A 25,489-nucleotide genomic window follows, 5' to 3' on the forward strand; every position below is an offset into this window, starting at 1 on the left:
GTAATATATCCCAGTCAATTGCTATACGTGTCCCTTTGCAAAATACAATGACCACTATTGTTGATTGTGATCAGGTACCTGCACCGACACGCTCCCAGTCAGGTAAAATATGGTTTATGAAGCCAATCACCTTTCCAGGATTCAAAGACCAAATCTCTTTGGGCTGTAAGAAGCCACTGCCAAGAAGCCTTGATCTGCGTTTAAATAATGCACCACAACTGCAAAGCAGATGTTCCGATGTCTCGCGTTCCGTATTACAAAAGCGACAGATATCATCCTGAACCCGGCCAATTTTCTTTAAATGATATCTACTCGGACAGTGCCCCGTTACTAGGCCGACATATGTACAAAGAGCTCTTTTGTTGAGCTCTAGGAGCTTTTTTGAATGGTTTCCGTTTGGTGTTATAAATTTTTTAGATTGGGAACACTTTTTGACATCCAACCAATTGGTTGTCACTTTTTGTTTCTCCCAGCGTTTAAGCCCCATTTTCACTGCACAGTTTGATATACCACAGAAAGGTTCTGGGCCGATAAACTGTGAGTTAAATCCTTGTTTTGCAAGTTCGTCTGCCCTTTCGTTCCCACCAATGCTACAATGTCCTGGAACCCAATACAAATTTACTGAGTTTGTTTGACACAGCTGTCACAATGTGAGAATACATTCCCAGACAATCTTGGATGTGCATTTATAAGCATCAAGTGCTTTCAGCGCAGCTTGACTGTCAGAGAAAATACAAATATTTGCATGCTTGTATTTTCTAGTCAGACAAACATACGCACATTCAAGGATTGCAAAAATCTCTGCTTGAAACACTGTTGGCCAGTGTCCCATCGCCACTGAAACATTAACTCCAGGGCCAAAGATTCCTGCACCAGTTTTTGTACCTATTTTTGAGCAATCTGTGAAAAATATCGTTGAACCGGGACGGACATCAGGAACTCCGGCTTCCCAGTCTGTACGCGACGTTTCGCATACCTTGTAGGGAATATCATGGTTATCCTGAGGTGCCATCCAGTCTCCATTCATACTCATCACTGGCCCTCTTTTGAAAAAGTCCAGTATAGTCAGGTGACCCACAAGATCACCTGACAAGATAGTTTCCTCTTACCTCTTACCAAGATGACTATGTCATCTGCAAAGCCGACAACTTCGAAACCTTTTGCTTATAAGCTTTTGAGAAGATCGTCCACCACTAAAGCAAAGCAAAGCCTTGGTGCTACATTCCGTATCGGAACTCGACCTTCTGTTTATTATACACAGACTTCGCAGCCAACTGTTGAGTGTACAGGACAATTGCGGGGCTAGCGCTACGATCCTACTGACACTAACAGTCTTTCCCGAGCCGAGACTCGAACCTGCGACGACTGGCTTGTTAAGCCAGCATCGTACCTCAAGACCAGCTGGGAGTTTTTTTTTTTTAAGCAAAGCCTCGTCCACCACTAAAGACCACATAAATGGCGAAAGAACTCCTCCTTGCGGACATCCTTTCGTTGCCCCTATCGTGATAGACGAACCTTCCAACTCAGAAGTGATTTCTCCTTTTGCAAGCATGGTATGAATCCAGTCAACAATACTCGTGTGAAATTCTTTTTTCCTCATTGCACTAGACATTGAAGAATAGGACGCGTTATCAAAAGCACCTTCAATGTCCAAGAAAGAGCACAGATCCATTTTTGTTTAGCCGAAAGTGACTTTTCAATTTGCATAACCAGCGTATGAAGCGCTGTGATAGCGGATTTTCCAGTTTGATAGGCAAACTGGAATTCTGAAAGCGGTTTTTTTTACATGTAAGATAAATGAATGAGATCATTCAGCACTTTTTCCATTGTCTTCAACAAAACCTAATGGGTCTGAATGATTTAGGATGCGTCTTATCACGCTTCCTAGTTTTAGGTATGAAGATTACTCTTACTACCCTCCATTTGGATGGAATATGATTCAACCTTAAACTGGCCTTGAAAATCTCAATGAGAGAAGGAATTAATATTGCTTCACCTTTTTGAAGCAATGCTGGAAATATTCCATCTACACTTGCAGACTTGAAAGGCTCAAAGGATCTCATAGCACTTTCCACCCTGGTTCTCGTAAAAATTTCATCCGCCACATCTGATACAGTACTTTCTGTTCTAGTAGACCCAGAGCTAATCTGCGTAGAACAAATCTCAACTAAATCAGAGATGGCTGAATCCGTCCGTTTCCATCATTAGATTTAAGGTATCACGAGGACAATCATGGCAATACTAGCACCGGTTAATACTTCAAAAGTGTTTTGATTTTGAGCCGTCCAATACATTGAACATTCGCTAGAGCACCAAATGCGTTATGAACAACACACATTCGTTGTGCTAGTTCCAAAACAGTACAACAGTACTAGAAAGACGCAATATTAATGTGGTTACGCACAGTCCAGCTTTTGCGTGTTGAATATGAGCCAACATAGAAAGAAAAAAAACTAGACTATATCTTTGGAGCGTTTCTATTATTGCTTGGGATGAGTTTCTTTAGTAGCTAGCAAATCCTAGCGCGTGTGCCATCCGCGAGCTGAAAATTGCTGTGATAACCAGTACCGTTTTTCAGCGGTAGAAACTTCTTTTTTTTTTCTTCATCTATAGTTTATTTGACACGGCACAAATACAATTCAATGTTTAACGGCGCCAATTATATCTGGTAGCTTACTTTCTAAAGTATCTTAATAACTAAAAGCAAATTTTTTATCCTCGCTGCCGACTACGAGCTGAAACTAAATCTAACTTGAAGCTAGAATATTTTGCATTAAAAGCACAGGTTTGCTGTTGGATGGTTTTCATTGCCATAGGTAAGCAGCATATCAAATTTGTTCCGCTGCTGGGCCAAGATATTACGGACTGGCATATTGGGTTGTTTCCATCGGGCCTTGAGAGTATCGTGCGAGCGGTAGAAACTTGTTTTAAATATAATCCAACTGAACATACCTGCAAAACTGCCCATACTTGCTAGCTCACGCATTGTTTACAATTTTGAAATCACAGCAAGCCTGAATAATCGAGTTACTAAATCAGGAACGCTAGAACACCATTGATTGCAACATTCATTTCGCTTAAGTCTAGATATTTGGATTTATTTTAATTGTTTAATTTATTTATTCTCGGCCCTTCAACAATAGCCTTGTGGGTTTTTAAGCTTTGGATTTTGGTTTCAGTACCTAGAGTTTAGAATTTGAAACGCATTACTCCTGACTTAGAGTGTAGGAGTATAGGGAGAGGGAATTAAAACTTATGGCTTAGCTTCTACAGTATTGATACTTTGAAAATGGAATTCGCAACTTGTAGGCTTCGTTCACACTTGAACTCAGGACTTCAGACACAGAACATGAATCTCGTAGTGCAACTTGAATAATGGGATTCGTTGCTTCAGATTTCCCATACGGTACCCAGAACACGATACTGGTAATACTATGAATTTCTGACTTAAAACTGGGGGAAAAGATTGGAGGACACGTTTTTACTTTTAAGCTTCTCTAAATAGAGCGGGGGCCTAGTGTGGTTGGTAACGTCTCCGCCAACCACGCTCGACGCCTGGGTTCGAATCCCACCGCCGACATAGGTTTCGATGGTTGTGAGGTGGCGTGATCCACTCACTACCAACCCAACTGGTCTAGATTAAATCCTAGCCGGCACCGGGAGATTTTCTGAGGCGAAAAATCTCTGGGATCACGCCTTCCATCGCATGAGGAAGTAAAGCCGTTGGCGCCGATCCGTTAATAAACGGGTCGTGAGTTAGGGTCCTGGGTGTGGAGTCGCCTCCCTGGGCGTCGGTGATTGGCCACAACAGTGGCGGAACTAGACCGACGAAAAACAAGCGAGAAAAAAAAAAAGCTTCTCTAACTTTAGTATCTAATGCGGGGATGAGTTTCTCGCTGTTCGGTGCATCGAAATTCCCTATCGCAGCCACCCACACTGGCAGAATGGAATTCGGACACAGAAATCATGCAGTAAAAATAAGCATCCCGCAACCCATCGAGAGCAACGCCTGCTGTGATTCATTCCACCGTACAGGAACGCGCCGACGCAGCTTTCAACACGCGTTGTAGGTACTACTTCTACTGGCGAACCGAACTGACCATGACTAACTCGCCACCAGCGCACAATGGGACGAAATCAAAAATAGTAGGACATTGGTGTTTGTGACGAAGCTCATAGTTTTAGCGTTCCGATATCTTCTAGAAAGTTTCACAGTTTTATGAGTACTTTATTTGAGTGGTAAACTTTTTTGGTGTTCAAAGGGGATGTACACCAAAATAAAAAAAAATAACTTTTTTATTTCTTGATGAACTTGGTAACTTTATTCCGACACATTGTAGAACTAACTATTTCGAGGAAGTTTGTAGAAGATTGGAAAATTCTATCTCTGAATCTTACAAAGTTATGAGGTATAACAGTAAAGCACCCCCTTAAAATGTGTTTTTGAGTGACAACGCTCTTATATTAATTTTGCCATTGTTCAAGTGTTCTACAAACTTTACAAATATTAGTTATATTAATTGTCACATTTTTTTAGAAGAAAGTGTATCGCTATCTCTTAATTTGGAAGAGTTTTGTCAGTTTTTGCAATTTTATGACACAATTTTCAAGAGAACATAACTTGCGGAAAGGCAGGTATTGGCAAATATATTTAGTTTCATTTTATTCGGATACTTATCCCCTCCAGTTGTATATATATATATCGTACTGTAAGGGGATTCATAGTCATTTTTCGGAAATTAAGTTGCAACTTGCCTGAAAATTGATTATGTTTTAATCAACTTCTTTGAAAATCGGGCAATCGGTGCGAGTGCGAAAGGGAAATGTTATGAAACATGTACAGAATAAAATAGGTGAAGAAAAATTGAAATCAAAGCAAAAACAGCTTTTAGTGAAATTATGTTACAACATGCAACAAAAATGGCTGTTTTACAAGTGGACTTATTATTATGTTCGTAGATCACAATAATGCTTGGCTTGCAGAAAAAGTATTTTCTGAACCACGTTCTCCTCGGAGAAAAGCTTTTGATAGACTGACTGATCGGAGCAACAGAATACGGGTTGCTGATCTCAGACAGGGAAGGGCTGCTGCTCAAATGAATGCGGCTTCTTGCGGAAGCCATGCAATCCTGTTCACATTGCACTCGCGAATCTGACTAAAACCAGACGTCAAACAACTCGAACTTTTGACGTAGGACTACGTCTAACCGCACTATATCGAGATACATTCCACGAAAACCAAAAACCAAGGTGTAACGTCGGAATGAAAGATTTCAAACGGTTATACTGATGTAACCACATGATGGATCACAATAATCAATATGTCGTTGGATTGATAAAATGATGGACAATTTTGTGATTCTCCAATTTTCTTTATCACTTCATTGTTAAACAGTGAAAATTGAATAAAAGTTTCAAGGTCGAATTTTCACCAACAATGTACCAATCATATGCGAGCACTCCTGGCACAGACTTCATGAATAGACACCAACTGCCTGCTGTGATATCCTGTATAGCACTGGCAAAAAAAAATTTGACAGAACCTCCCCGTCCCAATAGGTCAACTAATGTTAGCTTCCATATGCCTAGACTATTTTGATGTCTTGAAGGTGAAGCTTTTTCGGAAAGTTCGTAACCACCTCCACTATCAGACAGTATTACGTTCTGCTGTTAATAAATATGTTAATGTTAATAAAACTGATGTCTTGAAGGAGAATATGATGGCACAGGCAACAGTACTGCACCGAGCAATGTATGAACAGAGCGCTGGTTACTCGTCGTCTATCAGTGCAGAAAAACTCGATATTCATTTGTGTGCAGTCAAGCCAAGTGCAAACTACATTGCCGCTGTTGACTCGCAGTGAGGCGTGGAACACAATCAAATTGCCGTTTGAGTTGTCTTCTTCTTCTTCTTCTTCTTCTTCTTGTTTCGTATACCAGCAAATATCAGAATTCAATATGATTTTTCGGGTGCCGCGTTGTTTATTTTTGAATTCTACACTCTGCTTTTTTCAGATTTATTTAAATAACTGAATATAGGGTTTTTTGAAGGACAATAGAAAACTAAAATGCTCCGTACAGATCTTTGAATAGGTAATTAAACGAGCTGTACTGATGATTTTATTTTACTAGCTAAATGAATTTTATCCAATATGACAATACTAGTTGCATCCCGCGGTGGCGGTATAGAGAAAAACCAATTTCATTTCATATTGATATTAGAGTTCCGATCCGACATTAGTATTTGTATTTTTCAATTGAAAATTTTTTTGAATTAGCAATTGCAAGAAAATATTTCTTTCCATAACCTTACTTGTAATTGCACAACGCTATGCAAACATTAATTGCTGAGGCTAATGTTCTGCATCACTCTAGCCCAGTTTTTTTTTCGAAGATAACAGACATCTAACTTTCAAATATGGTATCTTCGTTGTTCTTTGGTATCTTGAAACTGATCAAATTTTTTCTGATTGATTCTGTATGCTGATAAAATGTATAAATTGACCTGAATTGAATGTTAACATGTTCATAAAATTCTATGTCAATTTCAAATTGAATACACATTTTCTACTAAAACTGTAATCCGTTATCAATATTTTTTCCACGAGCTAACTGCAGGAAAAAAATTTATGTGACATCTTTGCCGTTTTGTGATCGGTGAACAAGACAAATAGATATAGAGGGAAGTTTAATTTCTACTAAATTGTACTCAATTAAATATTTTATAGAAGGTTGCTCTTTCGCGTATTAAAGAAAAGTCGCTGTATTAGAATGAAAGGTATTCATCAATGGTCCAGAAACCAATTTTAGGAGGAAATAGCAATATTTTAGAAAAAAAAACTTTCTTCTAAAAAGTTGTAAAGAGCTTATTGAAAAAGTATCAAAAATTAGGGTGACCAAAATTTTCGATGCTATCAAGTATCTAAATTTTGTTATTTTTGTGGATAAAAAACCTTGTTCTACAATTTAATAGCTCCAATAATTTTAAGTAACTTTGTAGAACAAAGTTTTTCTCTAAAACATTGCTATAGAGCTCTAGACTCAAATTTCCCCCTAAATTTGGTTTCTGGACCATTGTGAATGTCAAAGAGAATATTTTTTCTTCTAAGGTAGAGTGCTGCAAAGAAATAATCAAAATACAGACCCCGTTTGATTTTGGCAACACGCCAGAATTTGTTCTGTTGCAAAAATCGAACCATGCCAATAATGAACGGTTCTTTTTTCATGACTTTTTGACTTTTTAAATGGTAAAAGACGACCTTAACAGTAAAAATGGCCACCAATGAACTAGTTTTAGTTCCAAGTCATTTGAGATGTCGCTTGATGAATTTGGGCTGACGACCTAGATACTTGATATTACCACCCAAACCAAAATACCTTCCGTTTGGAAGATGTTGAGCTTAAATTGGTTAAAATAAATCAAGTAAACTACAAAAGTAAAACGAGCTCAAATCAAACATAGCTTCAAAATAAAATTATAAAGTTATTGTAGTGCTACGTCTACTTTGCGGTCGTGTCTTGGATACCACCCTCCTACTATTTTTTAAAGTTACACATTTCAACACTTCACTTAAATTTCCGTGCACCTAACAAATCACCAAATGTCCATGGCTTACTCATTTACGGGCACCGAATTTCCGTTTTAAAAAAGTTGATTAAAAAATGATCAAATTCCACAAAAGTTGCAACTTAATTCCCGAAAATTACTATGAATCCCCTTCGATTCCAGTACGACATATATACCAAATTGTAGAGAATAAGTATCCGAATAAAATGAAACTAAAAGTAGCTGCCAATATCCGCCTTTCCGCAAGTTATGTTCTCTTGGAAATTGTGTCATTAAATTGCAAAAACAGACATAACTCTTCCAAATTAGGAGATAGCGATAGACTTTCTTCTAGAAAAAAAATGTGAAAATAATCTTAGTTTAAAGCAGGGCTGCTGAATATCACTTCGTTGCATTCGTATTCATTCATTATTGCCGAAGCACAACAACGCGTGGCAACAGTGTATTCACTCAGCAATGGAAACAACGCCTATAGTGAACTGAACTGTTATGAGTGGCTTGTGGGCGATGAATAGTTATTAAAACGTAATATGATTACCTTCGTGTTTGATTCGTATTGGCTACGATTTACTCAAGTCATCCGAAGCGATATTGAGCGATCGGATGGGAATACATCGTTTCAGAAGCCTTTGTGACTCAGATCAATGCCGATGAATATTCACCGTGAATGGTATTACCAATCGCAATGATGCTTCGGGGCGAATCCAAACGAAAAATAAAAATTGCCGAGGAAGAAGCTTATACTGCCGTGGGCTAGGATTTTGACGTAAGCGCCAAAAGCACAAAATCGCTACAGATCTAAATCGTTTGCAAATTAACAGAAGCGCTTTATTACGCAAACTGATCTGATAGAATCTGAGTAAATATGATGAAAAACATACCCCATTGCTTTAACACGTTTATTTATGTAAACGCATTGAGTTTTAATGCCAATGTCACTTCTCTTGCAAAACAGCAAAACCATTCAAAGTTTTGCACTAAAAGTGACGTTGGTACGCCTGAATAGTCTAGTTTGCCATGCGTACTGGTCGGTAGTCAGCAGCAAGGATATGAATAAAATTATGCACTCCACAAGCATGATACACTATCGTATTCGTACCTCAACGTCATTTCTATGTAAAGTGGCGCTAACGTCACTTCTTATTTTTGATATTGCTCAGTTATTTATCAAAATTTTTGGAAACGGCAACAAGCATCTTGAAGGTGATTTTCTATATTATAGTAATATGTAAAAAAATGAAATTTCAAAATTTTGCGCTCACGTAAAAATGCAAGCCCACGGCATATATAAATATATATGACTATGTCCGGCGGGTTGCTTCTGATTGAATAAGTAGTATATTCACGGCCTTAGTCATTTGCTCTAGTATGTCCACGGCCTTAGTCATTTGCTTTGATCCGTAGCTTATCTAGTTGGCTCTTGTTAGGCCAGGACGCGGAAACAGTCTCCAAGAAGATACAGGTAGAGGGTGTCAAATTGTTCCGTTTAAATAAATAGAATAGATTTTTACTTTTGAGAAAGGGTTTCTTCTTTTGATTTATTTTTTTTTGAGATGTTTTCAAGCGACACAAAGAAACAATCATTTGTATTTATTTAAACGTAACTTAAGAGTTAAGAAAAAAATATCGACAAAAGAAACATACAAAATGGCGGACATATTCACAATTTCGTAATCATGCAATTAATAATCATTGTGAAAATCTGTCTGTCTACTATGCTATTGCTACATAGTATTGAACGTTGAAATATTTTTTTCTCAACTGTGGTAAAATTAATTGTCTTCCCGGTCAGAAGAGCACAACTAAAACATTACGAAATTCTATCAACGTAAGATACAAATAACATATTTTGATATTTTGATTTTTCCATATAACTTTGATTACAGAATTGAATCTGAATATATATAATAACAAAACGTGTAATGAAGTAGTTCTGAAACAAGTCTAACTAACTTTTCGTTTTTATCAAAACCTGTTGTTTCTAACAATGTTTGTTATTATATTGTATTATATACTATCTTATTTTGTTAGATAGCTAATATATTAGTAACAAATTTTAATATGTGTTTGATACTAGTAGCATCATTTCTGTTATAATTTCTGTTATTTTAATACCTAACGGGACCAAATTGAAAACACAGCCTGGAAGGTTTTTCCCGTAACAAACTAACAACTTCTGTTACATTTTTGTTTTTTCTTTCTGATCGGGTTTGCAACAAATGTAAATTTGTATAAATAACTTAAGTAATTTTTCTATACACTAAAGTCGCTTTTCACGCGAGGGATACGTGTCGCGTAAAAAAAACCGCGTAAATTCCGGAATTCAGGTAAAAAACCCGCGTTAAAAAAACGCCTTTAAAGCAACCTTAGTTTATTTATGCACGCTAATCCAGCACACAAGATTGTTAAAATATGCCATTTTGCGTTTTTCTTAATCAACATTCATTTTCCTATGCTCAAACCTATCTTTAAGCGTATGCAAAAGATTATTTCGCTGTATCGCATTTTTCACCCCGAAAATAAAACTAAGAAAAACTACCTCCGAGCAATGAGAACACTTTGAAGAAAGCGCTATACCTTTTAAATGAAATCTGTTGGTTGCAAATTCGTTTTTCCATCTCCAAGATAAATAAATTAACCCTCTAGTACCCAGTGCCGCCTTTAGACGGTCTCCAGTTGAACCACTAAAAAGTTTCAATCAATACTTAAAAAATGTTTATAAAGTTTCAAAGTGATTTGAAGTCCGTCTGAAAATTAATTTGGGCACTAGAGGGTTAAAGCTACAATTTAATTATTTACCGTATATTGCAAATATCGATTAAAGAATAATTATTAAATATTTATGTAACCATATTTACCGAGTACAAGAATTATTAGTAAGCACACTAACTGTTCGGTTATTTCAAAAATTTGGTTATTCGGATTGGAATATTTTTAAAAATTCTAAATAAATGAGACAGACCTCGCAAATGATTAGTTGTATTAATTTACAACACAACTAACACGGCGCTGCCATGCATCTTCAAAAACCGAGAAAAATATGAACAATATGTTCCCCGTCGTCAATCATAATAAATTCCACTAAATTTTGTATGATTTCCAACATTAATTGTTTTCTTAAGAAACTATGCTCGCTGTTTTATTGAATCTTCACGACATAGATACAAAAATAAAAGCTTTTTTGATCCCGGCCGTATGAACAAAGAAGTTGGTCCTGCTTGTCTCGTAGTATTTGCAGCGGCGAATAAAGCCAACGCTTTAGGGCCGTGAACATACTAGCGCCGTAGGCTAATGTACAGCCCTAAGTATAGCCCTGCCGCAGGTTAATGTACAGCTAACCCACGGCAAGGCGAACCGTCTCCGCAGTGCAGGACGCGTCAGTATCTTTTCGGCCTACCTCATACGGCCTATTGTCTCATAGCACCAGCGTTGCCACTAAGTTTTGAATTAAATCTGGCAAAACTAAAATAAAAAGTCTGGCAAAAATCCGTCACTCATTTTTGGATAAAATTCCTGACAGAATTGAAAGTGGCGACCTTTTTTTTTTTTGCTCTCGCCGGGTGAAGGTATGTAAAGGCCAGGCACGGCCCATCTCGCATTAATGACCTTTTTGCGAGACGACGCGGATGAAATCTGGCAAATATCTGGCTCATTTACAAATAGCTGGCAGATTCTGAGGTTTATCTGTTTGTCTGGCGCGCAAACAGAAATCTGGCAAAATCCAGATTTATCTGGCACATTGGCAACGCTGCATAACACCAGCAAATGTACGAACAAGCTCAGAAATTCTGGTAAGCTTCAGTGAACGATTGGAGGCGAATGCTATTTTGTCTTCGTCCCGATTTTATTTGCCATGATTAATCTATCAATGCCACGGTGAACCGATACAAATATTTACTGAGTTGCATCGATGTGATTTCGAACCGTAGCCAATCGGCAAATAATGAGAAACAGCAGGAAAAGGGTAAGACACGAATCGATGGTTTCAGTTCATCCGAACACATGTACGCGCCCGATGAAGTATGCGTACGTGTTACATTGACATTAGTCCACAGCGAACGGTTCACGAAGCGAATGAAGATTTAATGCAGGATTCAGGAGCCCTGGTTTGAAGTTTAAAGAACACTTAAACAATGGCAAAATTTTTATAAGAGTGTACACCCCCCTTAAACAAAAAAATTTATTACCCAAATGAAGTACTTATAAAACTGTGAAACTTTTTAGAAGACATCGAAACGCTAAAACTATGCGTTTGGTCATAAACACCAATGTTCTACTAGTTTTGATTTCGTCCCACTGTGCAGCGCAGAAACGATATGACGGGTTCTAAGGTGACGTGGGCCAATTTGAACTGTTTGCAAGACGCATCAATAGTTCCAGAATTTTAAAAATGTTCAACTAAATTGATATTTTTGGAGGACAACAGCAGAAATGGGCTTACCCTTTTGACAATCTGTTGAACGAACTTCTGAATACAATACTGGGGGAAGTTATTACTGAATGAATGGTCAGAGAATTCATCTTGGTGGAAAGTGTGAAGATAGATAAATACAAAACAGAAACACAACAATGTAACAGTCGAGAAACTTTTACTTTTTTTTCGGCAGCTCTTAATTAAACTTAGAACAGTAAACAAACAGTAAGGCACTTTAAATATATACAAGTTCAGAAAAAAGTGTTAGGTGGAAATTTTGTAAAATTCATTAGGATATTCACAATTAGAAACAAAAAAAAAGTTGTGCGCCTATTTTTTTTTCTTTACTTCATCCGGTGTCGTATCGACAGGCGAAACGTCTTTCTCACGTAAACAACCGGCCCAAACGCAGAAAGGGTCCAAGAATCAAATCAACGCACGCACCGCGAAACAAACCAAAACTAAACGACAGCCCAGCAGAAAGGGCCCGCATTCTTTCCCGCTTCAAGCGGGATTTGTGCGCAGCATAAATCAATCCTCGCACGATTTTATTTTTGCCCTCAACCGTACAAAACTGTGCGGAAACAAGGGACACGAGGTAAAAACTTCTTCCCATTGTATCATGCGCGAGTGCGCGACTATGTCGTGGCCCGCTCTGCTATATATTTAAGGTAACACGCAGGTATTGCTATGATGTGATGTCTTCAATTACACACACGTCACAGTAGGCTGGTTCGCAATGCACCGCCCTGCCCCCATCCCCCCTCCTCATTACCTTTCTCTTTCACACTCTTTTTCACTCTCGTCCTCATCCTCAATCACATTATTTCTCCACCACGGCAGAACGAAGAAGAAAGGAAACAAGAGGGAAAGCATAAAAGCAGGACTTACGGGTTCCACAAGCAGCAGCATGCTGCTGCCGCTGCTGCTCGGTTCGATCGTGGGAAAAAATATTTTTCTCATGGTTCGAAAAATGCGAACAGCTTGCCATCACAGCCTACTGCTCTGCTTTACTCTAAGCAGAAGGAACCGGTGGTTGGGTGGAAACGGGGAGTGGTGGGCCGGGTAGAAGCATGTGCTCGCCTGCTTCGGCCGAGCGGTTTGGAAGCTATGCTTCTTGCTACGTTCTAATTGGAATTAATAACAGCTGCTGTTTTTTTCTCGCTGCATCTACCGAATCTGTTTGCAACTTTTTTTGCAACTTCGCTACCCCCATGACTCTCGGCTCTGGGCGGTGGGTGGGATTGGCGGACGGTCGTCCATCGCGACGCAGAAGATCGGGCGGGCGGAAAAACAACATTTTCTTCGTCTTGTTCAGCGTTTGTTATCGTTGTTTCGTTCGTTCGTTTTCAAGACCAACAGTGAAGATCGTCGAAACAAACGGAGAAACAGCAGCGGGAAAAGAAACTCGCAACATTCAAGGTCGCCCAAAGGGAAGCGGAAAACGGTTCAGGGATTTGTTAAGTTGTTTCGGATGTTTTTTTTTTCTGAATTATAAGAGAAAGGTTTAATTTTTTCAAATATTTGTTTTTCTTGTTTATTTATTACATTGTTCGATTTTTTGTAGCGAAAAAAGAACGGTTTTTTGATTCTGTTTCGTTTTGCTCTCGTGAATCACAGCAATTGCAGCGAACTGCGCAATTTTTTTTAAACAATCTAATAAGTCTTGCTCGACAAACGTCTAGCTGCTGGTTGGCAAAAAAATTTCTTCTGAACTAAAATGCAGAAATAAAACAGATTCTTTCTCAGCGGAAAAAACACTAACAAAAGATAACCTTAAGACCTAGAGTCCCTAAAGAACGGTAATATCACAAACTCCTTAACGATTAGAGTGAAAAAGTGTCCTAACTCCTATTAAAGCTATACCCATACGATTGTTTTGAATGAAATTATTAACTGTCAACTGCATTCGCTTCTGTTTTGCCTGCTCACCTTCAGTGGCATGCGGCACTTGAGATCTCTGGATTGAGGAATTTGGTTGCGTTTGAGTGATAAGTCTTGCTGTCACTGGTACCGGTTCCACTCAACGGTGGCTGGATGGATGAATTTGGAGATCTACCACGGCCGCCACACGGATTCCTGAATTTTGAGCAGGCCGGAAGTGGACTGATCAGCGGCGGAACCATTCGAGCACTCGCTAGGGTTGGGCGAGGGACTGTTCGAGTTGCCACTGCCGGAACGGAACGACTGTGGGGTCAGTGGCATCTGGTAGGATTGCATATCAACTGCGGAGGTGGAGGAGGTGGTTGAGAACGGCGAGATCGGAGGGCTCTGCAGGTTCTGCTCGACATGTACGGACAGGGGCGACACTTTGTCCATATCGTTCAGCCGGTGACCGAGGTGGGTCATGAGCTTTGTGCCAAGCTTGATGTCGACTCCGGGCGTGGAAGCTAGACAGCGGGATACTTCATTGGCGGCATGGGTAAAGCCGGCCCGGAACCGGTCGGCATCGATGGCTGGATTGACGGTCAGGCGCTGCTGGCGGCGTAGCTTGTGGAAGTGACGAACGGTAAGCTCCAGGATGTCGGCCTTCTCCAGCTTCGAAACGTTTTCTCCCTCGGACTGCAGAGCGCAAACCATCAGCTCTTTCAGCTCGTCCAAGCAACGGTTGATCCGAGCACGACGCTTCCGTTCCAGCATCGGCTTCATCACTTTACGGTACTGATATGTCCGGGATAGCGGTTCCAGTGAACTGGGTTGAGCGATTTTACCGCCCATCGACGGCTCTGCTACCATGTTTGCGTACACCATTGTGGTTTTCCGTTTGACTTTGCGTTTTTACGTTGATCACTTCACACGACTTTTCTGTGTCTCTTTTCGACTGTATTGCTCTGTTGTGAACTTTGCTTAACTTCACTTCACTTTTTTTCTTGAGGAATGCTCACTCGCTCAGAAACAGAAAAAAAACTGTTTTTGTTTATCTTCGACTGGTTACTCCTCCAGCGAACACACACTAAACTGAACTGATAGCGATGAAATTCCGAAAGACGAGTGCGTCTTTGTAAAACTTCGAAACGAGCTGTACGTACGTTGTGAACGGTACGAGAACGAGATGTGAAATGAAACAAAATTGTACCGAGTCCCGCTTTTATACTCGGAGCAGGGCCGAGCGACTCGTGGGAACCTAAACTCAACTGTATTTCCCACACGAGTTTACCACCTGCAAATGTATACTGCGATCGTAACCATCTGTCGCTTTTATGTTTTCTCTCTCATGCTCTCTTCGTTCGTGTTCTCCGTTCCTGCCTTAGCGCGTTCTACACGGCTTCCTCCCTTCTTTCCGCGGCCCGGCCCGTTTTGGTGGCTGACTCACTGCGCTGCCTACTATGCTTTCCGTCCCGTCCATCGTTTCTTCCCCTTTCCTCTTTGGGCAAGCACTCGAACGGCAGCCAGCAGCCCAGAGTATAACGATATTTTTTGTTTAACTTCTTCATTATATGAAAATATCAGTTTAACTTTTTTTTTTCTTTCGCCTCCTCTTCCCTTCTGGTTTAATATGACTAGTTTTTAACACATTGAAGCCTAGATCGATAGGGCACCATTAGCAAAGGAGCGGCAGGAACAACATGACCAGCCGAGTACGAGGGCGAGACGGACGGCGGTGACGACGGGTAGAGCATTGTAATCTCGTTCGGAAAACAAATGCCCGCGCGCTTAGCACACGTTATTTTTTCCGAAACTTTCTCACGCTCGGCTCCTCCGGCTGTTAGGTTGGTGTGATGTGGTTCGGTGGTTGCTGCCGGGTCCGGAGATCTATTTGGGCTGAGTTGTTGATTTTTATTCACTCGCTTCCGTCTCGCCTGCTTCCTCCCGGCTCGTCTGTGCTGTGTACGATATGTTGAGTTGATTTGACGATCAACGGCGGCAAGCGACGCTCACACTTTTGCCACGAGTTTTGGCCTCTGCCGGGCGGTCGGTCGCTCGATCTGCCACAGCGGCATGCTGATCTGCGATGGCATTAGAGGACCGTGAGTCTGAGCTGGTGGGGCGCGCGCGCATTGCGATACTCTTCGCGCCACCGTGTGTCTCTATCAGGTATGCAACGGAAATCCCTTTCGGCTTTGGAGGCTGCTGCTGCTGCCGTCTGATGATATTCAAATGGCAAACCAAAGGGGAGCCTAATCGAATGCAAAGACCCGAAACTGGTTTTCCGCGCCCGGCACACAAGAAAACCAGATAATCTCGCCGCCAGCCGCCGTGGATGGCGGATTGAGCAAGAGTCAATTTGGCACGAGCTAAGCACACTCTTGGGCTCAGCTACTACTAGCTTACTACGTGTACGGCCGCTACTAGTGCGACTACTTGTTATCGCGGTGCGACCGGATATTCGCGGCGGCGGCGGCGACGAAGACGGTGCTGCTTGGTTCGCATTATCGGCGCACGCGTTTATGGCCAACCCAAGAGCCAAGTCAAGCGCAAGCGATAGCAATGCTGCACGGGTGTGCCGGAATGTGATGGGAAAAAAATAGCGCGACCCGAGAGCGCGCGCTCGTTATCACAATACCGCCGTTGATATATTTATAAATTAGACGACGAAGTAGGCCTACTTCGATTGGGACGAGCTCCTGCGGTGGAGAGCACTTCGAACGAGTGACGTTCGGGTCGACAGCCCCCATTTCCCAGGACGGATGTGTAGATTTACTGTTTGACAATGGCAGGGCTGCGCGATTTATCCAAGCATGTTGAATATGGAGAAGAAAAAATATCATCGCGTTCGATTATGTTTCTATTAGTAGCAAGTAACTATCGCAGTAAGCGCGGAGATCCAACAGGTGATTCAATTTGTTGTTTATCGTGGTTTGGTTACTGGTTTACCATTAACAACGGTCGTGAACTAACATAGTTCACTCTGAAGTATCATTGAAGTGCAGTAATTTTTTAAATTTATTTAGTAGGGTGCTGCATCATGGTCGGAACATTTCTTTTTTATATGCGAGATTTCTCGACCACTGACAAAAAAAACTGCATCAAATATGTAGCAGTATCATCAAACAACTTCTTTTGATGATGTTCAAAAGGTTTCATTCAGATTGCCTAAGTATTACTTTTATTATAAAAGTTTTAGAAAATGAACTATTTTCGAGCACAATTTTTACAATTGTTATCAAGTCTTGTATTCAAGCAGTGACTTTAGAATCATATGTTCAAAGATTGCAGTACAGGTCGGACTCGATTATCCGGAACATCAAAAATATTTTCATTATAGATAATCGAGTTTTCCGGATAATCGAATCATTTGGGATTAACGGACATAAACTAAATATTTTCTTTTTTTATTTTACTTGCATGATGCAGTGGCCTAACCAAAAATTATTTCTGAAGCGAAAACGGGTAGAATCTTGAGAAGCAAAATAATCGTTGATCATTTTTACTTAATTAGAACATGTCCCAAACATGTCGGAAGTGTCATAAATGGTAACAAATATGCCAGTAGGGATAGTAAAGGCAAAATTTCGGAATAAAAATTAGAAACGAACACCAAAAAATAAAATTCCAGATAATAGAGTCTAAAATTCCGGATGATTATCCGGAGTCTCCAGATAATCGAGTCCGACCTGTACTTATATTTGGCAGTAATATGCTTCTGTAACGTTTAAATCCAATGTAGGAACTTTTTTGAGCGAAATATTTTCTTTAAAGTTGGAACTATTGGTGAAACGCGAAGGCCTGTTTGTTATCACAATCGGACCAGCTTACTCCTGAGACATCACCACTTCACTTTACTTATACTTTATATATCCAATGAAGGATTTCACGTTTAATTTATAGAAACAGAATATACACAATTAAGTTTACTTTCTATAGGATGAAACCTCTCAAAAAACGACGTGAGGTTCGCAAATAAAAACAAAGCCGTTTAAAACTTTCTACTACAGGGAAATATAACTCACTGCCATGCTTATTTGGACAACACTTCTTCCCGCGTATTTTCGTACGGTTTACGAAAAAGTGACAAAATTAAAATATATGAAAATTTATATTTGTGAATGTTTGGTTTCCATAGCTTCTTCGAAGCATCTCACTTGTAAAATGGTCGTTTTTCGATATCTGAATTTTCCAATATTTTATGAATTCTTAAAAAGTGATTTATCAAAACAAAAAATATTTTTTTACAGAAATGGCCGCTATTTTGGCAATTTTCGGAATTGTTAAAAACGGTTATGTAACAAGTTAGATAATCCATTTTTGCAAGCTGTGAAAAATTTCCAGCCAAATCGGTTCCGTAGATGCTGAGAAAAACGTATCACCAGTTGAAAAACATGGTTTTTAGAGAAACGCTACCAACAGCGTAATACTCACTATATTTGTATCTAGGACATGGAAAGTATGACTCCAATAATACCTCAATCAATGGCCAAAACACCCGAACACATCACTTTATTCTAAACATCCGAAAAAAAATTACGAAAATTTATTATTTTTCGACGTTCCAGAGTAGGGTCAACGGGATATTTTTACAATGACGCGGATTATTTTTACTCGATTCGGACGATTTCTTGTACGCGGTATCAAATAAGTTTAGTGTAAGTATATCTAATCTAATCTTTTCAATGTGGTACAACCAACCGCGTAAAAAGCGACCCCAGTACTAAGAGTATCTGATTGATTGATTCGAATTAATAAATCTGAAGGCCATTCCACGGGAGCTGCTCTTCTAGACATGGCAGTGGCATTCGACAGTGTTTTTCATGAAGGTTGTTTGATAGCGGAGATTTTAAATTTTGTTTTCGTTTTCGTTGACTAACCACTAGTCTGTCCGAAAAAAAAAATCGATACTGCTATTGCATCTCAGCTCCCCGACAAGATTTTAACGATCTTTTTTTATGTAAATTTTCGTCATGAATCCCGCTTTCCAGCAAAAATTTCTGTTTCTGTTCTGTTCACTATTTTGCACTGTTTAATGGACTCTGTGAGTCAAATAACTGAATGCGATGGTGGTTTTGTAGCTTAAAAAAGTCATTTTTTCATGAATCACGTTTTGGAAACCTCTATCAGCTGGTTAATGAGAAGACGGAACATCGCCGTCTCATGCATGTGATCGGGCGGGCAAACGATGCTAACTGCCAGCACTGTATGTTAAGCATCGAAACAATTCAACACGAATTCGCCGAGTATACTCGAGTAGCAGCAGCGTGGGTGTTCATACAACGTAGAATGACGACTTTGTTAGGAGGCGACGATCTACTGCGACCAGCATTGGGAAACATAGCAGTAACTAGAAGGAACGAAATACTGAAAACGTTAATTAATTACATCAATTTCATTAATTCAAATGGTAATGCCGTGATCGATGTAGGCGATTTCATTTTGGATCTGAATAGCTAATTATTTTATATTATCTAATACATTATATATAAACAAAGCTAAGAATAAACTAAATTTTACAAAATAAAACCTAAAAACATTTTTTTATAAAGTCGAAATGTTCTGCAAAAACACTGTAAATAACATTGTCTTTCAATTTAGGGTTGAGCACTTTAAGATTTTCAAACTTCGATTTCTTTGGGATACCCTACTGACCGCACTCTGCAGGGTAATTACCTAAATTAGAGCGGGTGTACCTCAAGGAAGTATCTTGTGTCCAATCTTATATAATATTTTTGCTTTTGATCTTCCTGGTTAACTACCAAGATGTGAGAAAACTTCTGATTGGTGACGATACAAGCAACTGAAATTGAGAAATGAACAGACCACCTTAATGAAAAATTAAGTTCAAGATGCCCGATAAACTTTAAACGATTTTCATGTGGTTTGAAGCGAGTCGCGGATCATTCAAGAAACGAATTCTAAAATATTCCATATTAAGTTCTCGGTTGCTAAGGAAACCGCTAAGTTCTAGAAGGTTGATATTCAGCCATTTTTTTTTTCGCGATGACATCAGATCTAAACTAGATTCTATATCGATATCTAGGTCTTTATTCCGAAATTTTGCCTTCAACATCTCTTCTAGCTTTTTATTCCGATACTTTACCTTTACCATCTCTTCTAGCATATTTGTTACCGTTTATGTCACTTCCGACATGTTCGAATTGAGTGAAAATAATCAATGTCTAATTTATTACCCCTTTTCGGCTCAGAAATAATTTCTGGTTACGCCACTGCATCATATAAGTAGAATGAAAAAAGGATATATTTATTTTATGTTCGGTAATCGCAAATTTCAATATTTCTTCTGTGATTCGATTATCCGTAAAACTCCATTTTCCGGAACTAATTTTTTTTTTGATGTGTCGGATAATCGAGTCCGACCTGTATATACAAGCAAATTACTTTCATCACTCATATAGTTTCAAGAATGAAGTACATTATTTACAAATTTGAATGCACGAAGACAGCCAAATCTGTGATTATTACGAATTATAAAGCTATCATTCCTCTTTACAATGTATTCCTCTTTACAACGTATTCCTCTTTACAATGTTTCAATGTACATTTTAGAAAGTCTACTCAACATTAAAGCTGTGGACGAGACTCTTTTAAAAGGTGTTTTGACGTAGGACTACGTCTTTGTTTTCTGTACTAGATTACACTTTGTGAAATGGAAAATGAAACTGGCGAATGTTGCGTCAGATTTCAAACGATTATAGCGAGCGAACGATTTAATGCATCTTAGTCATTTCTATGTCGGTGGATAGATAAAACGTGTAACAATTTTTTGATACATTGTTCAACATTGTTGCTTTACTGCTTAATGGTGGAAAAAGGTGAAAAGTTCCAAGGTCAAGCTTTCCCATATATTTCCCTCGTAATTGGCTTGCTTCCCGAGCACAGATATCTAAAATCTACGCTGAACTCGATACAAAAGATTGCGTGTAGAAAATTCAGCTTCAGTCTAGTTTGTCACACAACAGCGAGTGGAGTATAGCTGTTAGAGGTACGCGACATTGAGAAACGAGAGCTGCATACGAGTCAACTTCCAGACAGTGCGGAGCATGTTACCTTTATTTTGCATACGGCAGCAACAGTTACCTTCGTACGCTGCAGGATATCTTGGTGGCAAAGCAACTGGAGGGCACAGCGGAGAGCAAATTTTATGCACGGCCAACAAAATATTCAATACTACCGGTGGTGGTGCGATCATCAGCGTTCTGTAGCACGAATTTCATACTGAAGATTATGGAATCGGTTCTTTTCAGAGCTATAGATGCTTGAAAATAGGAGTTATGAGAATTTTCACAACTACTACTAGGATAAAATTTTCATGTTTTCATGCATCGTTAGTTTTACAATAACGACCATCAAATATAAACGGTAGTGTTGCCTATGAACAGTTTATCACAACATATAATATATACATATAGTCCAACGTCACCATTTCATACAACCCCTAGGGCTGTATACCTTGTAGTATTTGCTTTTGTCGACTAGTGTGATTGTCGAAAATCTCAAGATATAAAAGTTAAATTAACCGAAGACATCAAACGAATTAAACGGGCCGCCTCCGGTTAGCATTTATTTTCAACAACGAATCAGTCGAAGCATATTAAAAAAAAATGACACCAAATCTTTAGCCGAAATAAGAAGCAATAAATCACAAGGTCTAGAATTAGGAAATGGCATTAAAAACCAGCCTTGTGATCGATCAACACTTTCATTTGAACCGTTAGGTATGCGTCGCAGCGGGCTCATAAATGTAGAATACTAGTCTACTGTCGCATACAGAAACATATGGTAAAATAACATAACATCGAAGAGATGCACAATGTCATTTTTTTAGCGATGTTATTTGGTTTTATTTCTGTCTTCTTAGTTCGGTTTCTTTTGATAAATATTAGTACTTGTAGCAATGATATAGGGGAACTGTTCCATTATTCATCTCAGCCCATATATTCATCTCATACACACGAAAACACAATTGAAAACAGGAAAAAACGCATATTTTCCAACTAAACCAATCTACTAATTCATAGAATGGATTTTTCCCAGTTCACTTTGGTTTTTTTATTTAGTAGAATCCTCAAAAACTCACTTAAAAGCTCTAAATTTGATATTATAGTCGGGCATCTGCACTCGAAAACTCATTTAATTCAATCACCTTCTTCAGAAAACAAAATCCGCGCATTGCTCTATACGGCTACAACGAGACTCGTTCAGCAGTCACTCTTTATTTTTAATCACTAAACAAAATCACTCACTACACTAAGAATACTTTAATTTTTAAAATGTTCACCTTAAATTTCCTAAACAAGCTTGAATTAGCAGAAATATATAAGATGAATTTCTACAATTCCTAAATTTCTCGTTGCGTTGAAGAAATTCAAAAGGTGCCAAATCAGTTTCTGTTAATACGAAAAAATCATACTGAAAATGTAAAATTATTCTTACATAATTGACATATATCGACAGCACTGCAGTGGCTACCTAGGTTACCAATTTTGCATGTAAACAACTACAGAGGATATCTAGGTAACCTACTACGACGGTCTGTGGTTACATTCATTCATGATAATGTGATTCTTCCATGATTAACAGTGTGATGGATATGGGGACGTCGTGAGATAAATAATTGAGCAGTGATTCAAGTTTGAGATGGATATGAAAGCGTTGTGAAAAATGGTTTGTTTAGTTCAGAATATATCTAGCTAAGTTTACTAAATATACAATGCTGGGCGATTATTTCCGCTGCTTTTTAAATTTGTTGCTGTTCTTTGGCAAACTCCACGGCACATTGAACAGCTGGTGAGCTATGGAGTGTAAAGCTACTTGCTTTCGTCCCCTAGAGTGGTTGGAGTCAGACGTTATACAACGGTCAGTAGACGTCGGTTTTCTGTAGATCCAAAACTTCACTGTGTCATCTTCCTTTCGGGTGATCATCAGGTCTAGGGAGGGAAAATAACCCTCAACTTCCCGTTCTACCATAAATTTGATTGAGTTGTGACGGGAGTTGAGCAGATCTAACATTTGGGATAGATAGCGATCTTATACCGGATCAAAAACCTCATCCACGTATCTTTTCCATACTCGTGGTAAATATTTTTCTTTTCCCGTGGCAGCTTCGAAATCGCCCATGAAAATGTTGGTTAACGGCGATGAAAGTTTACAGCCCATACTTAGCTCAAACGTCTGTTCAAAGCATTTTCCTCTAAAAGTGAAGTAGTTTTGGTTTATACATTCCTTAGGTTTTAAAAGGTAAGCCTCCATGTGGTGGCACCCGACTGCGTTATAAATGTCGGCGCAAGCTCTTTAATGTAGTAAGAACGATAAGTGTTGTGTCTCGTCTCGCGTCGCGTCGTATAAGCAAAATTATTTTGATCCAAAAAAATTGACTTTAGAGTTGCACTGTCTTCAGCAAAGTTGTTTCACTTATTATTTTCCATTTTACAAAAGAAAAGAAACGAATTTTAGTTTTCTCATTTTTGTATATAGAATCCATTTTGTTTGGCAAAGTTGTGCCGCATTTTATAGGAAACAACTTTACCGAAGACCAATTCCAAGCAACATAGGACAACGATTTTGATAGACCATTTTTGATCCGGCTGACACTTAGCAGAGATGTATTTATAAACTTAATGTGTAATTTTAAGGTATTAGTTTTTTCTAATCACGACTCCAGTCGTGGCGTCTTCAGCAAAGTTATAAGTAATAATTTTGTCTTTCTGAAAAAAAAATCTTTGAAGAATTCCAAAAATTGATTATCTCAAACAATTCGTTTTTTTTCAATCTTGATTTAGCTAATCATTAATAGTTGTTTGATCATGTAGAGTTGAGAAAAAAAAGTTTCAATTTCTGCAAAAAAAATTTATTTGATTGTTTGATTAATGTGATGTCTTCAGCAAAAAAAATAAAAATTTTTGATAATGTGCACATCGTATTCAGTAGGACCCCAAAAATTCTCAACTTTTGAAAGTGTGAAGTTTATTTCAAAACAATTTTCTCAATATGATTTTTTTAGATGCTTTCCCACCTCGTGAAACTTCTACCAATGAATCACAAGTTCTGGGCAAAAATGTACAGGAAAAGGAGAGTGACGAACTTGTGCTAGAACCCTTATCCAACTTGTCTCATTTGCGACGTAGAAGAAGCAGCTGTTCTAAAATGACGCAAACTTTGCAATCCCCTATCAACGTAACCCTCACTGCATACGCACACTTATCATAGCAGCCCGTGCGTCTTGCGCATTTTGGCACAGCAGTGCCTTAATCTCCATTTCTTCGTTGCTTGAATACATTGTCACCCTAGGCACTTCTCGTTACGAGTGAAATCATTAATTTCTCGCATCGTCTGCGCAGCAATTTTTATCCAAATTCCTGATCGACGATGAGGGTGCCACTATGTGCCATGACATTCCGGCTAACGGTTCTCTAACTACCCTCAGACGGCACATGATTTTACTTTCATCCGAGAACAATAAAATTAACCCTAGCCAAATTCCGGCACGCACGAAACAAAACGTCAAACTAATCGAGGGTAGCTCAACTGAAGAAAGCAACCGAACGGACAATTTGACTTCCAGCTAGGGTGTGTATGTGTGGCGCCAAGCGCACGTGAAGATACCTGGCTCTGACAATTAGAAAACTGTCAGGAATAATTTGGGCGCAAAGTTTAATCTTATTAGAACTGACGAAATTCTAGCTTCAAAAACATTTCAGTTCAGCAACCGTCACGGGCTGCACCCCTCGCGAAGGGGATAATTTGCACCCCCGGACCGAAGTACGGTTCCGCTCCAGTGCCGGGTGACCATTGTTCGTTCCCCGGAGCTGATAATTTCCCTCCCGACGGTCGTCAATCAGTCGCCCTTTTTCTGTCACAAACGCTCTGCTGGCACGTACCCCTCCCAGCTTGATGGAACGGAACGGGTGGCAAACACACGAGAGACCGTCTCCCAGACACGCAGCACAACTGTGGTCTAGACCGGCAGCCCGGCGGCAGCGCCCCTCGTGCTAATCGCGAGCCATAACAATTCTACTCTCTTCCTGTTTCCCACACCGGCAATGGCAACAGATCGGACCGGAGGAATGTTCTTTCCCTGATCGGCTCTACGAGTGCGCAAGGAGAAAACCGCCGCAAAGAAAAGCCAGTAAGCAGATCGAAGTACCCTCTTTTTTCCCAGGCGATGTGAGAAACCACGGATAAATGTATGAAACGATTCTCATTAATAATTCTGCTACTCTTCCAGTTTCATCACTTCGTCTCGCACGTTTTCTTCTATCGCTGATCCCGGTGTTCCGGTATGAAATAACCCTTCAATTACCTACTAGACCCACTCTGGCGCGGCGCTGCAAACGTGCGTGTTGACTTCTTCTCCGTTCCGATTGCCGTTCCATTTCTGCAGGAGGTGCCCACGGTTCACCCAATTCTAGACGAGATTCTTTTGCACCGAAAGCATGCGTGTTCCGACGGAGCCGACGGAATCTGAGAAAAACCCAACGATGGGAAAGCAACTTTTCTCAATGAACTCAACGTTCGCTACTGCAAACCACACCCCTCACCTCTCCAACCCCATCAGGGGCGGCAATCGAAATGCGAGCGAGCGCGTGTTTCTCATGATTCATGCGCTGCCTGCCTGT

General features: G+C 39.6%; 2 protein-coding genes across 2 annotated transcripts in view; both read right to left on the reverse strand.

Moving 5' to 3' along the window:
- LOC129720850 (pickpocket protein 28-like) overlaps positions 1-25,489 on the reverse strand; it is a 143,220-nt gene that overhangs the window by 26,834 nt on the left and 90,897 nt on the right. The gene's annotated exons all lie outside the window — the stretch shown is intronic.
- Positions 13,488-15,282, reverse strand: LOC129720851 (enhancer of split mbeta protein-like). Its single transcript, XM_055672685.1, has one exon. It carries the CDS (start codon positions 14,730-14,732, stop codon positions 14,037-14,039), a length of 696 nt encoding a protein of 231 aa, XP_055528660.1. The 5' UTR covers positions 14,733-15,282; the 3' UTR covers positions 13,488-14,036.

Source organism: Wyeomyia smithii, chromosome 2, assembly GCF_029784165.1.
Source record: "Wyeomyia smithii strain HCP4-BCI-WySm-NY-G18 chromosome 2, ASM2978416v1, whole genome shotgun sequence".
Lineage (NCBI taxonomy): Eukaryota > Metazoa > Arthropoda > Insecta > Diptera > Culicidae > Wyeomyia > Wyeomyia smithii.

Bases quoted from the DNA above. Each gene is read 5' to 3' on its own strand.
- LOC129720851 (XM_055672685.1), bottom strand. From the start codon at position 14,732: ATGGTGTACGCAAACATGGTAGCAGAGCCGTCGATGGGCGGTAAAATC.